Source organism: Meleagris gallopavo, chromosome 5 (genome assembly GCF_000146605.3).
Source record: "Meleagris gallopavo isolate NT-WF06-2002-E0010 breed Aviagen turkey brand Nicholas breeding stock chromosome 5, Turkey_5.1, whole genome shotgun sequence".
NCBI lineage: Eukaryota > Metazoa > Chordata > Aves > Galliformes > Phasianidae > Meleagris > Meleagris gallopavo.
The window spans coordinates 14,400,450-14,416,283 of NC_015015.2; the positions used below are offsets into that span (position 1 = coordinate 14,400,450).

A 15,834-nucleotide genomic window follows, 5' to 3' on the forward strand; every position below is an offset into this window, starting at 1 on the left:
AAAAAAAAAAAAGAAAAAAAAAGAAAAAGAGTTGCTCTGCAACTTTCTTACATGAACCAAGATGTTGTTTAAACTTTCACATAAGCAAATATTGCTGTGTGGAAATACTGAAATAAAAACTATATTGAGCTGTGTGCTATCAGTAGAGCAGCCAGATGAGATTAGAAAACGGCTGCCTCACACTGCTGCTTTTTCTTTTTTTAACTCCTGTCTGGGAAATTCAGTGGTGCTTCTGGTTCATATAACACATTTCAATATTAATTCATTCTCTGATAGAGATCTGAGTGGTCCCACTGCAGATGATAGTGTAGACACAATGTGATTCATTTGGGAATGTCTTCAGAGAAACTGAAAGGCTTGAGAACACCTTCATTGAAGGAGATTACTTTTTCTTATTTATACAAGAACTTGCCAGTCTGAAAGGTATCTAGAGTTGCTTTACTTGTGTACACATTTCTGGGGATTATCTCAATTTCAATTTAATTTGCCACTTCACTTCATGCTATAAAACTCTCAGGGAATCTCTAATTTTCAGTGAGAAGTCACTGGATGAAAATGAAAATGAAATAAGCTTACATCATCGGAGCTGCGTTGTGTGAATTTCTGTTAGTGCTTTACAAGAGCTTCTTGTGTAAATAAGGCAGCGGGGCACTCAGCCACTTGGTGCTAGGTCTGAACACCTGACATTTTGTATAATTGCACTGATGTCAAGGAACCTTCTAACTTGCAGGACACTGTGCTCCATGAGAGCCAGTGATGTGTCAGCTGCCATGCGCTGAGTTCTCAAAATGTCATGGATCTCAGCAGTTTTCAGATGTTTAAACTACATATAAATTCACCCTCACTTCTCCATAGATTGATCTCCTGGGAGGCTGGAAGTACTGACGGCTGGAGGAGATAAGAGAAATCAGTTTCTGTACTCCTTGTAACTGTTTTCATCATTCCTAAGCTCTGTGAACCTAAAGCATCAGGAAGGGGAAGGAGCTGATGGAATTGCTGTCAGAATCCTGGAAGAGGACAGGCAAGCAGCTGGAATGGAACGACAGTGGCATCAAAGGTGAGCAAAACAACACTGAACGTTTATACTTTTGACCTTGTATACTCAGGATGGGGTTGGTGACTGCTTCCCATTCTCGGGTGACAATATCAGCTGCAGTGCCTCTGCTAGGAAGTAACTTGTATGATTGATTGAGGTGGTAAGACTGTACCCAGGGATCAGCTGATGCCCCTGGCTGCAGCATCAGTGAGGCATCGCAGCTTTTCTTATGTAGATCTGACTTGTGGCATCTACAGACAAGGATCCACCACCTGCACGTTCACACAAAACTCAGAACTTCTCCGTCTGCTAAATCACACGGATTGGGTGGGATGGTTTGTAGAGAGACTTTACTGTACTGTGTACTTTACATATACTGTGGCTGAGATTCAGTTTTGGGAGCATCTTTTTGTGCTTGTTGTGAAGGGCTTACCGTGTGTTTCATGGGATGCTGCTCCGTTGTGCCGTATGGTAAGGAAGAACACTGCTCAGGTGACTACAATTGCATGCCCAGCTCTTCTGGCTGTTTCCATTTTCACCCATATTCTCCATCTTTGGTTTTTGTGGGGGCTTTTTATTTTTAGTATCTGTTATTTTTTAGTGTCCCTTTTCTTCCTTGACTTTCTTGGTGCAAACATAAACATCCAGATAAATTGGAATCCTGTGTCATCCTTTAAAAACAAAGATTGCTTGCACTGCAATATTCTGATTCTGAGAAGAAGGTACATACGTGTATTTCTTGAATGTACATTAACTCTTGATTCCACCAGCATGGGTGATCTCCAGTAAGTTTTTTAATTATGCCAGTTTTCCATGTGATAACAGTTCCTTTAAACATGTAAGGACTTATTTCAAAGAATGTTTTGATAGTGAAGAATGTACTGTGCCACATTAGCCATCTGTGGTGCACAGTTGGACATAAGAAGGTGATTAATAGGGAAGAACTTGAATGCACAGACTTCACAGGATAAACTTCAAATTTTTATTAGCACCAAATATCAAGCAGGCTCCATGACAACAAGTTGTACTTCCAAGCTGGTAAGTTATTTAGTTTAGGGAAAGCGAGTGGGTAATGATACGACACATTCATTCAATTTATGCACTCTTGTATTTGCATTTGTAAATTCCCAGTGCCTTCAGTTGCACACAGGTCTGAGTTCACAACTTCTGTTCTTCCCCAGAATGTAGGACTACTTTCAACTATGAGGCTTAGGAGCATCTCTGTTCTTGAAAGGCCAAGTAACACAACTTAGCTGCTCACTAGAACAGTCAAAGTGCTTCTGACTCTGGGGGGGAAACATTCCTGTTTCTCTTTCTAACATACTGTCAAGTTTATGCAGCTGAGCTCATAGCAGGAAGAATTTCCCCCGCAGCCCTTCCTTGCTTGCAGCCCCACGCAGGCTCTGTACTCATCTAATGCCAATGTCACTTTCAGGTAAAGTTCCTGCAATTGCAAACCAGTAGCAATTGGTGGCGAGGGAGGAGGGCTGTGTGATGTCCTGATTATAAAGAATCATGGTGACTTGGACTGTCATTAGCAACATCTGGTATAGGTACACTGAGGGAAAGAGGGGAGCTTCCAAGAAAGCACCAGAACCAGCTCCATGCTGAAACATTCTTTTCCTAAAGAACTTGCAAATGCTTCATCTTAACTGAGTCTGTAAATAAAATTAACTTTCTTGGCGGGAAGGAAGAGTTCAGTTCCTTCAGAAATGAAAGCACAGTGCTATATCGGTGTAGAGCTTTTGTTTGGTGGATTTTTTTGGGGTAGAAGTTACCTGGACAGTTAGCTTTGCCGCAAAGAAAAATGTGGGGATGACCTACAGTGCTCATCCCCTCAGTACTGTGTGGGTGCAGGTGAGCTTTTCAAAACAGCAGAGGGAATGTTTCTGAGCTGAGGCTGATCTGAGCATCTTGGATGCTATCAGAATTGTCTAATCGTGTCCATCAGTGACTGAGGAAAGGCCTTGTGGAGGAGGGAGGTGAGGTGCATCTGAATAGACTTTCACAAACCAGTTCCCGAAATCCCTTTATTTCTGTAGTAATTTGTTTTATCTCCAGGATGAGTACTTTACACTTAAAACTTTTCTCACTGTCAGTATGGGGAAATAAATACATAGGCAGTACATGTTAATAATTGTTTTTTATGCTGTACCTTGTACAAAATTTACTTTGTTTTACAGATAAATACAACTATGTATTTTCTTTTGTTGTCTGTGATTCAAACCACATCCTGTAATAGTCCTATGGAAACGTAGTGGGAAGTTTCTACTGTATAAAGGATCCCATGCTTTCAAATTATTCCTTTAACCACTGGTACAGGGAAGTTTGTGTTTAAGCAACTCTGTCATAACAAAATGTTCTGCCCAAACAACTTCAGCAGAAACGGTGTCAGTGGATTGGACATCTCTTCACTAAAGAAACATCCACTGTCAGGCAGCTTTCAAGAACCTCATGTTGCTCTCTCACTTGCATTGGTGTAATGAATGCTTTCTGGCTGTTTGAGGGAATGTAAACTGAGGGGTTTGGCCAGGTCAACAAAAATCACCATTTCTAGTGAACAGAATAACATACCTATTTCTATATGGAATATTTTATTTAAAAGAAAAAAAAGAAAGAAAGAAAGAAAAAAAGCAAGGCCTTGGGTAAAATGACTTATAGAAACTGCTGGGAAACAGCCTTTCAAATTGCAGTTGCTTGGTAAGTTACTAACAATAGATTCTTTGTCTTTTTTAACATACCAGAAAGTAAGAAACATACAGGGCTCTGTATTTTGTACTTTAGATGTCTCAAGCCAAAAGTTGGGATGAAGTTTTTATAGGCTGCCCTCAAGCCTCTTCGGAAGCATTCTCTGTACATTCTTGTTTTATTTGCTACCTTTAGCTTGTTGTCTTTTGTGGCCACAGTGCCATGCAGACAGAAAGTACTCAACCTACACAGTGAGTATAATCAGCTAAAGCTCACATTCCTGGGTTGTGCTAAGTACATCTGAGGGAAATAAGCTGGATGTCAGCTGAAATGTCAGCTTGTTGCCGATTGAAATAGAAACACCTGTCTGTGCTGATGTGTAGTTCAGGAAGCAAAGACAACTGAACTAGGATAGCTGCTGGGGAAGGTACACTGGACTTTGAATTCTGAAACAGTGGGATCTTGAAGATCAATAGTAATCTGTATTTCCCAGGTTAAAGCCTTAGTGGGGAAATAAATTAGGCTGTAAAGGTGATAGAGCTGCTCTTTGCCCACAAATTTCCATAATATTCATTAAGTTATACTTCAGCGTTCCTGAAGGATAGACCCAGTGGTGACTATGTGAAATTGAAAGGCAACGCATTAAAATATATCTCTATATGACAGGTTTTTTGTTTGTTTTTAACGTATAGTGAACTTCATTGTTACAATGTTAAGACTGAAGTGGAAATCTTCTCAGAATTCAGAAAAGAACTACAGCTGTGGTCAATGAGACCATCTAGTGGTGCAGTTAACAGAATGAAGGAAGTCCCAGGAATGCAGGCCTGAGGGTGGAAGAAATGTCCGCCAACTTTGTGAGGTTTCCTGCAACAATCTCTAAGCTGTCTGGTTCCCATTTTCACACCGTGTCTATCTACCCTTCCATTAGTCTATGTTGCTCAGAAGGCACCAAATTTAGAGGCAAGCTCACAAAAAAGCAGTGTCAGACAAGGTACTTGGCTAAGCAAAATTCCTTTTGATTTGACACAGGAGATCAGGAGTCCCTAATGTTCCACTGTAACACTGTCTGGCGTTAACTTCCTCTGTTTTCCTAAGTAATTTCTGAATATAAGCAGCTACCTCAGAAAAAGAGAAGTTACTCACTTTCAGAATTATCAGTGACAGATGAGCTCTACACATGACAATTGGTTTTGGGTGTACAGCTTTTTGTTACATTATTAAACCCGATCCCCCAGTATTTTCTGAAGCGTTACCTGTATTGACTACCACATAATTTCAGGTTGCCCTTAAGAGGAAACAGAAGGGAGTATAAATTTACCTGGCAATGGGCAAGCTGCGTAAATAAAGAAAAAATCAATAACGAAGGATAGATCAAATCAAAGGTAATGAGAAATGACAAAAAGAAGTATGCTGCTTTTTTTTAATTCAGGTACAGTGCGTGTGCTGGCCCACATGGTATGCATATACTCGTATAGCTGGCAGTGGTTTGTTTCTTAAAAAGAATACAAAAGACATTCTGTTGTAAAGTTTAAAGAATATTTAATATATATTTTTTAAAAATAAAATGTATATTTTCAATTTTGTTCTGTATATGAATGCACAAAAATGTATAATCGTCATTGCAGTGACAAAATCCAAGGAACTGAGGAGATCTGCCCACTGTGGTAAGATACAGGTGACAATCTAAGAGAATTCACAATGGAATCCAAACACAATTTCCCATAGCGAGTCCTGACTTGTTTTCTTACTGTGAATTGCCTAAGTAGCTATGAAGATCATTCACACATAGCACAAATCCTTGTGGACAATGCTAATAATGAGTTGGGTTTTAAAATAAATGCCACAATCAACATTTTTTTTCTTTCTCTTTTTTTTTCCTGCTTACCTTCAGTGCCACATTTCTATCTAGCACAGCAATGAAGCCGAGTGGTAAGTGAAGGGCATTAACTTCTTCCATGCTGACAAACTCCTGTCCTGCCTATGAATGGGGGAAGAAGCAGCCTGAAGCCACATGCACTAAGGGCTCTGATGGGTAAATGGAAATCAGCTTGTGAGCAGTGAGGGGGTTGGGTGGATCCACGCTGCAGCCAGATTGCTGATGCTGGAAAATGTATTTGTACAACTCCGGTGCAGTTTCTCCCTCTTGGTTTTACAAATCATACATACAGTGCTGCATTCAATGGTAATTATTAAATGGAAGAATAAACCTGTACAAGTTGATGTAATTTGAGGGGGAGGAGTAAAGAAATACTCATAGAATGCAAACTGGAGTGAATTTCAGTGATTGTGCATTATAATATGTTAGAGCTAAATAATTCTGTGGTACAAGCAATACGATTTGGCTGCTGTTGACAGTTGCTGTGCAGGAAAATAAAAAATGTTTTCTTAAATATATATATATATATATTTCTTATAACTGTGAAGATGAAAAGCCAGAAGTATTTTGGGCTGACTCTAAAAGCTAAAATCCTGGTCTTGCTGTATTCAGTAGGTCCAGCTGTGCACCCCATGCCTTCACATCTTGTTATTAAGCAGAAAGAGCAAGGAGTTTAAATCAGGAGTTCTCTGCCTTGTGCTCTTTGTTGCCTTTTGTTCTGTCTTTAAATGTATTGAGTCCTCCTTCATGTTTAAAAATAAGTGAAAGTAATATGAAAGACCTTGCTATGAAAGTGACAAAAACACAAAAGGAAGCAACTGGAATGACTTCTGTGTTACTCTGCATAAATGCACTATGAGCACTGGGCATTATGTACTACAAGGTAATTGTAATCAACCAATTCCATGTCAAGTTTTACACATTTTCTTCTACATAATACAGAACAATCTGGTTTGGCTTTTTAGAAAAAAGAATTGCTGCTATTACACAACACAGAACAGTCTGACCTTATCAGGAGGAAAAGGATGTAATGCTTTTGAAAAGAAATATGATAAAGCTGAGGCATGTTATAGTCAGTATGTTCTGAAGTTTGAAATTGAATTGTGCTGGTAATGCCTTAAGCACCATAACATCTGCTAGGCTGCATGAAGAGAGTCAATAACATCAAACATAGAAAACAGTCCAGTTCAAACTAGTGATAAGTTGCACCAGCACCTCTGTTGGCAGTGAGTTTTGTTGTTTTTCTTTTCAGTAGGTGCTGCTGTTGCAATGGGTTTTACAAAGTGAATGCTGTTCATACTGTCTGTAGATACATGTTTCTGAAAACTGAGGCAGTTTGTCTTGTTCTAAGGATGCCTAAAGTGTGGCACATGATTAGAGGGAACCAGAAAATGCAATGTGTCTTCCCTGTTTCTCATTTCGTGTTTTTATTTCTGTAGGTGTAGCTGAAAGTCTGCCTAGCAGTCTGCTCTAAGAGTTCAGCATGCATTATTGGGAGGCTCACAGGATGAGGCCTGTGATGTCTTCTCCCTACACCACCATCAGGCGAACTGATGAGTGTTGCGTTCTGCAGAAGCTCTGTTGCACAACGGTTTGCTCTTATCAGCTGAGCCATCGGGCCTGCTGTCAATCTGTTAATTTTTAATGGCTGGGATCACTACAGATAGACTTGTCTACTTTTATCTTTCTTAAAAAATCAATGTTTTATTAATGTGTTCATCATTCTGTTATGCTGCTTTTCAGTGTTGGAAACTCAGAGCTGTCAGCAGAAGCAAACAGTGAGTACAAACTAAGAATCATGGGAAAAACTCACACATGGTACATCTAGGCTACAACCGTTGTCTGCAGTTAAGAAAAATGGAGAGAGAAAGGAAAGGAAAAAACTTCTGCCATTGCTCCAAGAGTGCAACTGTTGACAGGCCAGCCTGGGCTCAAGAAGCAGAGAGCATCAAGCCCATTGTGATTACAACTCCACAAGTAAGCCTTGCTCAAGGCACAGATTGTCTGTACTCTCTGGGATACTCACTGTTTAACTTCAGTCACAGGTTGTGCTCTGTTAACATTTGTGGCTTGCTGGCATGGTAACAAAAGCCTTTAGTGGTGGTGAGGCTGCTATGAAAGCTTGTGATTGGGAAGCCACATAATACATACACAAGTAGTGCATTACTTTCACTTTATTTTGCACAGCTAAATGCCCCATGCTGCAGGGGCTGATGCATAAAAGGGGGCATAAATGAGAGTTAGACTCATTGGTTTTGCAGGTCCAGAGAAGGGTTACTGCTAGAGCTAAGGAGATGTTCAATACTGTAGGTTGGCGAGGCCAACTTTACTGCTGGAAATTGCCTTAAATCAAGGTAAGCAAAATGTCACTTGTGACTGAGACCTGCTGTTGTAAGCACCGTTATCTTGTTAACCTGTGTGCCTGAGCTTGATGCATGCTCCTAGTCTGGCCCAGTAGAAGTGGATGCACTGGGCTCTCTGTGAAAACAGGGCACAGTGGTTGGCTCTCGTCTGTAGCTGAGAGATCCTCAAAAGGCTGCTCCCCCCAGAGCAGGCCAGGTGGCTTGCTGTGATAGCCTATTCCCTGCTATCTCCTTTCCCCAGGATGCTTCGGCATTACCTGGAGCTGGGTGCTGACAGGGAATTGTTTGAATAACAGGAAGCATTTAATTCTTCAGATTCTACAAGGGTCCTGTATAAATTGCTTCAGTTACTCAAGCAGAGTGGGGAATGGGACAACCAGTGGCTGTTTCTTGGCAAAAGGAAAGCAATGACTTAGATTTCTGCAAATTCCAGAAAGTGTGGGCGTATTGTAGCCAACAGCCTTTGAAGCCAGGAGGAGGGAGATGAGTATGAAAAGCACAAATGTGAGATGACTTCAATTCTAACAAGACTGATGTGCCTTGGCTATTGTAAGCATACAGCTGAAAAAAACCTGCTAAGCATAAAAACATCTGAAGTCTTAATAACTCTTAGAAAAATGAGCAATGTGCGAAGATCTTTCCTTAGCAAGGAGAACTCTATCATACCTGTAGCTGATGATATTTCCAGAGAAAATTAATGAAATGGTGACATTCAGGGGAAGGAACAGCTGACAGCATAGCACAAATCTTCAAGCATGAAAATGAGTGATATTTTTTGGCAGACTAACTTGAAACAGAGATGATAAAAAATAAAATCATAGTAGAATGACTGAGGAGCCCACTCACAAGTTGTTTACTGAAATGAAGATACAGCTGAAAGTAATTACTTGTTTCCCAAAGGTATAGCTGATAGTGCCTCCTACAAGAAATCCTTCCTGGTTATTTCAGTTGGAATGTAAAATGGGATAGAAAGGTTCCCACTTTCTGAGATTAGATGCTGGTTATTTTCACCTCCTTTCAGAACAGTGTGTGTATATGAATCTAACATATACTACATATACAGTCAACTATCACCTATATGCCACTGGCAATTAGTAACTGTTCAATATTGTTTTCCCTTAACAGCCAGATCTCACTGTACAGATTCAGATTAAAAGCCTGACTTCGCAGCACATGAAATTAAAAATACTCCTTTAAAAGAACGTATTTCTGAAGATGATCCTCTCCTGGCTACAAAATCATCTTGAGAGACTTGGAGCAAAGGCTGCTTGCTCTTGACATTTCAGCTGTGTGCAAACCGTAGTAAAATGACACCTGCATTCAGCGCGAGCTACTCTGTACCTTCTTTCCATGCTGAAGAATGTGCAGTTTCTACACCTTCTCTTCCAGACTGTGAAATGCTGGAAGGCAACCTGGCTGGTTTCACAGAGGTGGTGTCAGTACAGTATTCTCCTAACGCTGGTTTGCAGATGTGCCCCTCATCAGCAGCTTCCTTTTGCCTTGCCGTAGGCTGCAGGAAAGGAGCCATGGCTGTTTGCAGGTTTTCTTCTGTTCAAAGACAAGGCTGCTTCTTACCTGTGCCAGTTCAAGTACTGAATCTTTCTTTTCTTCCTCCTTCAATAAAATGGGGTGATTCACAAAATCTCCAGAAAGATAGCATTATACACAGTTTATAGTACAAAGAGGGGGAAAAAAGGTCAGAAGAATGAGCATGAAGGAGTTTTCTCCTGTGTCCTTCGGAGGAGAAGCAAAAAGACTGGGAATGGTATCTATGCACAGTAGGTGTCTGCTTTGACTACCTGACAATACATGGTCATTGCAAAGGTGAGTCCAAGAATCTAAGAGAAAAAGAAATAATATTTTTTTTCAGTAAGATAAAATCTTTTGAAACCAAAGAAAACAAAACAAAATAAAGAAGGAGAAGCATGCTTATGCTGGTTTTGTTCATCACAGAAAGACACATCACACACTGCTTTTTCTGCCAGCTCGTGTCCTTGTTTCTGTTCCTAGTTTCTGCTTGCCTTTTATCCTTATCTGTATTGCTGTTTTACAGAATGAACAATGAGGGCACAGGAGAGCTGATTTCTCCATGGAAAGCAGTGACCAGATACTAGGGAGAGGTACATTGAAAAGAAATGTTTGAATGTCTTTTGCTCAAAAATGTTTTATAGTAGCAACCTGCTTGGCTGTGAGGCTGTGGTTATCTCTGTAGCTGTTGTTTTGAAAGACAAGCAGTTTCATCTCTGACCCAAAGGATGCTGTGGTTTACTTTACTGCACTTTACTTTTCCAAGTATGTGTGTGCACAGATCCCTTTGGGGGAATAGCTGGAGACTGTCCCTGCATTAATCATAATCATCAGTGGCTCATCAACAATGTATGTGGCTTTCCTTCTGCTCAGGCTATTCAAGAGAAGCAGAGGTGGCTGCTTCTCCCAGCCTGAATACTGACCTGCTGCGTTGCCTCTGGTACATAATTTCTCAGAAAAGGGGATGAGAAAGACAATCCTGTTTTCCTTCTATTTAAAGTACTTACACTAATTGCTTACTGCTGTTCCTTTACAACAAACACTACTGTACAAATTGTCATTGAGATAAAGGTTTGCCTGACAGAATTTGTTGGTGTGAATTCCATTTTAAGAGCCTAATTAATTTGACCACGTAAATGGTAAGGTTTCCTTAAGTGGTAGATTCCATCGATGAATACTCTTGAAAGAATGTGAATTATGCCTATGCTACTTCATAAATAAACAACAAAAGAAGGTTACATAGTTGTTTATCTTCTTTGCTGACCATGAATATGAAATAAGTGTGAGGCATTGATTAGCTGCCTTTTGGAAGTTGTCCCTAGAACAATGCCTTCTATTTCCCAGCAAAGGAACACCTTCAGGGACAGTTGTGCAATAAAACCTGAGTGGCTGCATGTGTTACACAGTTTCCAGCATGCATGACTGAAGAATATTCTCCCACCACATCTGCTGTACGTCCTTCAAGTTGTGTCACGGTGTGATTCTAACTATAATATCATTAACATGAAAAACAAAAGCTGTCACGTACTTAGGGCGATGCCAACCACATCACAGCAACAACAGAGGGAGCCCAGTTCATGTTAGGTGAGAGTGGATCAAGTCTTTCATCATCAATTACATTCAATCACACAGTGCAGTTCAGGACATTTTGATGAAGGCTTTTCTGTTCTGAGGTATTTTCTCTGTATTTCACAGCACTTGCTGGCAGCATTAATTAGCATTTTTAGATTGTCTGAAATGTTTTCTCCCATTGAAAATTAGTCAGTCCTGCTGGTCAGAAAGCTGGTATTTGCTCTTAAATTCCTTCAATATAATCAAGGTCAGTGAGAAGGAAACCTCTATGGTCTGCTGAGTTTTTCATGCATCTTTTAAAGATTCCTTAAGTGCTGGGTAGATGCTTAAAGGCCTTTTTTTTTTTTTTTTTTTTTTTTTTTTAAGTGTGGTGACATGTTAGCAACAGAACCAACAGAACCTTCTTACATTGTCTCTCTGCCATATGACCTTGCTGCATGCACTTACCTGTTTCTTGAGCATATCTGCTTAAAACATTGGAATACAGAACAAAACTGTACTGACTTTGGGCCCACAAGGAGTCACGCATTTGCACCAATAAGTTGTAGCCATGGCTTACAAGAAAGTAAGACAGTGTTATCCTGCTTAAGCCAATGTTAGAAAGAGCACAAGCTGAATCCCAGTTTCTGACCCCAGATTCTTTCTTGCTGATCCAGTATTATACCATGCAAAATTTAAAACAATGAGTTAATTTGGAGATACGTGGCCTTAGCCTAGTGATGCCATCCTTTCTGCTCATGCGTTGACTGTGAGAGAGAGGTGCAACTGGAAATTAAACTATGTCTTCAGTGTGGTGTTCAGGAGTGGGACATTATGCTACATGGGGCTGACAAACAGCTGTAAGTGCCAGAGTTCTAGTGCAGCCTTCACATACTTCAGACTAAGGATTGTACCAGCATGGCTGCACTGGGGCCAGAATCACCACTGCTGGATTAAAGATACATACATATATTTAAGAGAATTCTGCACTGATCCTTCTGTGACCAAAGTTAGGCTAGAAGTAACAGCAAGTAAAAATCTTACTGACAACTGTGCCAGTCCTGCCTACTTTCACTGAAATTAGTTGAAAAGGAGTATGGTTTATTGGGAAGGTGGAATTATGGTAGTAACAGCTAAACTTAGAACTTACCCTGGGACTTTGAATGGGCTTGAAGACTTAAGCTACCTTTAGGCTATTTTAACATTAGATATTTAGGCTAAGCTGACTGCACTCTTTGGAAAATTACTGGACAAACACTGGTGCTCTAAAAAACAACACATTCCACCATGATTAGGATTCTCTCTTAGGATGTTGTGGACTACCTCTTCATTAAATCAAGTGTGTGCCTTAGATAAACCACTTGATAAAGTGACTGCTCTGTACAGTGCTTTATAGCAAAGGCAGTATTCCCAGTCCTGTATCTCATGCTCAGTATTCTAACAGAAAGAAAACATAAAAGAGAGAGTTAAGTCTCTCAGAGTTTTAGTCTAACGTGCAAAACTTGAAATTACTAAGTTAGTATTGGGCAGACTTTGTCTGCTTGTTACTTAGTTCTGAGTACTTAGGATTTGAAAATCACTATTAAAGTGTACCTGCACCAGAACTGTGCACAATCCAAAGATCCCCACTGCTAGTAAGTTCTCCTGGAGCCATATTTTCACTGTTTCGTAGCAAGGCTGGAATAAAACAGAATATGGTATTAGCCATAAACACACTGCTGTACTCCCCTGGGAATATACAGACAGGAACGAGCCAGATCACACAAAGCTGCTGGGTACTGTGCTTCATCTTGGCAGTACTGGAGCGAATACAGTGCATTTCTGATTTCAAAGCTTGAGCATGGAGCACTGACTGTAATGCCACCTCCAAACCACTGCACAAGCACTGTTCCATACAAACTGGGACAGTAACTAAAAATGAACAAGCATTGGATTTGGGGCACCTTTCCCCTCTAAAATCCAACTAAAAGCAGTTAGAATTTTAGAACGAGCCGTTCATTTATTTTCCTCCATGTTTCAGGAAAAGTTTATCATGTAATGTATATAATAAAAAATACATGCACATGCACACATATTTATATACTATATGTATGCATACACATATATGCAATAAACATTATATTATACCTAAATAAAAGTTCCAGTGAGAGCTGTTCAATAGCTTCTCTTGTTGCATGTGGGCTGATTTCTTATCATTTTCCATCAGTTTAAATTGCAGTATGAGTGTTCCTCTGTTATTTTATTTCTGCTTTGAATTCTGCATCAGCTCTAACCTCGCTTTTTTGGCCTGGTCTGGTGGGATGAGAATTGGCCTATGTGAAACCTTTCTTTAAATACTACGCTCTTCCTCTGTAAGACAACCAGAAGTTGTGCCCCACGCCCTGTAAATGTACCTGGGCAAGAGTGTTCTGCCTTCAGTTAGTGGCTTTCATGGCATTCATCGGGGATTAATGCCTACCCTATATGAATGGTTTCAGCCTGGTTAACCTGCACTGATCACCTTGGGACCCTGAATAAAATGCAATAAGAACTTTTAAGTCCTTAAATTGAGAATTTGATTTGGAGCCATATTTGGTTTCAACTCAGCCTCTACCACTGTCAATCCACACGCACGAAATCCCTCTGAAGAACAGCCAAGACACTTTGTACTTTCTTTGCAAAGCACCGGAGCTAGCAAAAACTTCATTTCAATTCCACTTCATCAGCTGGCCTTGCCCCACACCCCAGGCTTACCTGCCCACCTTGCCTCATGACTGCTTAGGCCACACAAAGCTACTGCTATGGCAGTGCTGTTCCAGGCTTGTGTTAGATGTGTGGGCAGCCATTTACCTTCAACTTAATCGAGCAGGTGGATGTGAACAAAGACAATCCTGTCATTTTCCAGCTTACTCTAGCAACATGAAACAACAGCTCAGAAAGCCTTCAGTTCCTAGAAGTATTTAAATGGATGGCTTGATTGGAGGTGAAAAGTCACAGCTCAGCTTCCCACTTAGAGATGATCAGGGTTACATCTCTACCTTATCACCTGCATCACTCTGCGGCCATCTGCCTGCCTGCCCTTTGTATGGAGGCTGCTGAGCTACTGGAAAGCCACTCACCGCTTTCCACCAGGTCCCTGGGGAATGGAGCCCACAGTTCTCGCTGAATTCCAGGCAGCAGGAGTCCGGCACCCGGGTTGTGTTGTACACCTCAAACCAGTCGGTGTAGTTTGAGACTCCACAACATCTGAACTGGAAGAAAAACCAAACAATACTGTAAGGATGATCTGTCTCTGGTGTCTGCTCGTTCCGAGGCAATGGAAGAATCTTCCATGCTTCTTGTTGGATACAAACTGGACCTTATTCAGTGCACTGAATTACACTTGATTACACCAGCAGGGGCTTGACATTTTAAAGAAATGTAGTATTTCCTCAGCTTTACCTACAGAGACTAATGCAGCTAATGTGGAGACGAGAAGCAAAGGCCATATTTGCAGTGGCAGGATGCTGCAGGAGCTGAAGCAGGACAATGCCAGCCACGTACCAAGGTTAAGAGTGACTGCACAGGATTATGATGATCATTTTTATCTTGCTGACAGGAAAAAAATATTTAGGACACAGATACAGCATTCAGGAGGCAAAGGCAATGTGATACTACTTCTAAAATCATGATTTAAGTTAATAAGGCAAACTTCTCTCTGTGCTGATGATCTTTGAAAGCCTTTGTGACTCAGTAAAAGCTTTGTTTCCAACTCTTCTCTCTGGTGCAGCTCCTTAATGTCGCTATTTGGTATTACTAAGTAACAGGACTTCAAGAGTGCACAGAGTGATGCAATGCACAAGGACCACATCAGTGCTAAATCGCAAGGTTTGTTACATTTGTGTGGTGGGATGCAAGTGCAGGAAATGTACGTAAAAGCACAGGGAATGGCTCTGTGATCATCATCCCCTGTGGGAACTGTGATGTGCCTGTGATACAAAACAAGCAAGGATCATTAGCATGTAGATGTATACACCATCTGCCTCTCCTGTGCTAACTCAGATGTAAGAACTTGTAGGTATCAAGGCACTTCAGCACTCGTTTTAATGAGTGAAACAAGGCAGCCTGCATGGCTTTATAGGCATGGAGCTGCAGAGCTTTCAGCTACGGGCAGTACTTCAGACTTTTCCAAGGCTATACCAGCAACCTACTTGGCCCTGAAACAACTTGCCAAGGTCTTCTTTTTAAACCTGATTGTATCTGAGCCCATCCAATGTTTTTCACTTCCATACACAACCTTTTCCTCATGTTTCTGATAACTCATCATCACGCCAAGTTCTGCATCACCAGGAGTTAGGACCTAATTCAGACCCTGGTATTTTGCATGGTCCCAGAGAGTTTTCCCTCTGAAATAATGGGTTTTGTGGACATTGAGGGGCCGGTAGCTGTGCACACACCAGAGTTGCCATTCAAGACCAATAGAGGGCAGAGGTGTCACACGCTGCCTTGCTCATCCTACACTTCTTCAAGTGCTCACAGAATGAGGCCTACGATACAGCCGTCTCAGTGCTCACAGTGCTGAGCTTTTTCATCCAAATAAACAAAATTCAGATTTTTCTGCTGGAGTAGCACCTCCCTAAGATTCTGCTCAGAATTCTGATGTGGTCCGTGGCAGCAATCAAGCTTTAGCTTGTGAACTCAGAAATGAAACATTCACAAGCTGTGTTTTCCACAACATGATTCAAAAGGGAAAAAAAGTTTGTGGCTTTTTTCCTTTATGTTCCAATACACAAGGCAGCAGTTCATAAGCAAGCGGTCCCAAAAGCAGATAGGAG

General features: G+C 40.9%; 2 protein-coding genes across 12 annotated transcripts in view; one reads left to right on the top strand and one right to left on the bottom strand.

Moving 5' to 3' along the window:
* Positions 1-5,782, top strand: part of CHID1 (chitinase domain containing 1) — a 119,197-nt gene extending 113,415 nt beyond the window's left edge. For 5 of the 6 annotated variants that reach the window (XR_793579.3, XR_002115019.2, XR_002115020.2 and 2 more), the window contains one exon: positions 856-5,782. The gene's annotated coding sequence lies outside the window, so the exon portion shown is untranslated. The remainder of the gene's footprint in view (positions 1-855) is intronic. The other variant, XR_793581.3, reaches the window with a different exon arrangement.
* The window catches only part of TSPAN4 (tetraspanin 4), a 338,400-nt gene continuing 328,152 nt past the window's right edge, over positions 5,587-15,834 (bottom strand). For all 6 annotated transcript variants that reach the window (XM_031553462.1, XM_019615427.2, XM_003206308.4 and 3 more), the window contains 3 exons: positions 14,140-14,271; positions 12,635-12,718; positions 5,587-9,801 (listed from right to left, as the gene is read on the bottom strand). In XM_031553462.1, the coding sequence (XP_031409322.1) occupies positions 9,733-9,801; positions 12,635-12,718; positions 14,140-14,271 (285 nt within the window). In that variant the 3' untranslated portion in view covers positions 5,587-9,732. The remainder of the gene's footprint in view (positions 9,802-12,634; positions 12,719-14,139; positions 14,272-15,834) is intronic.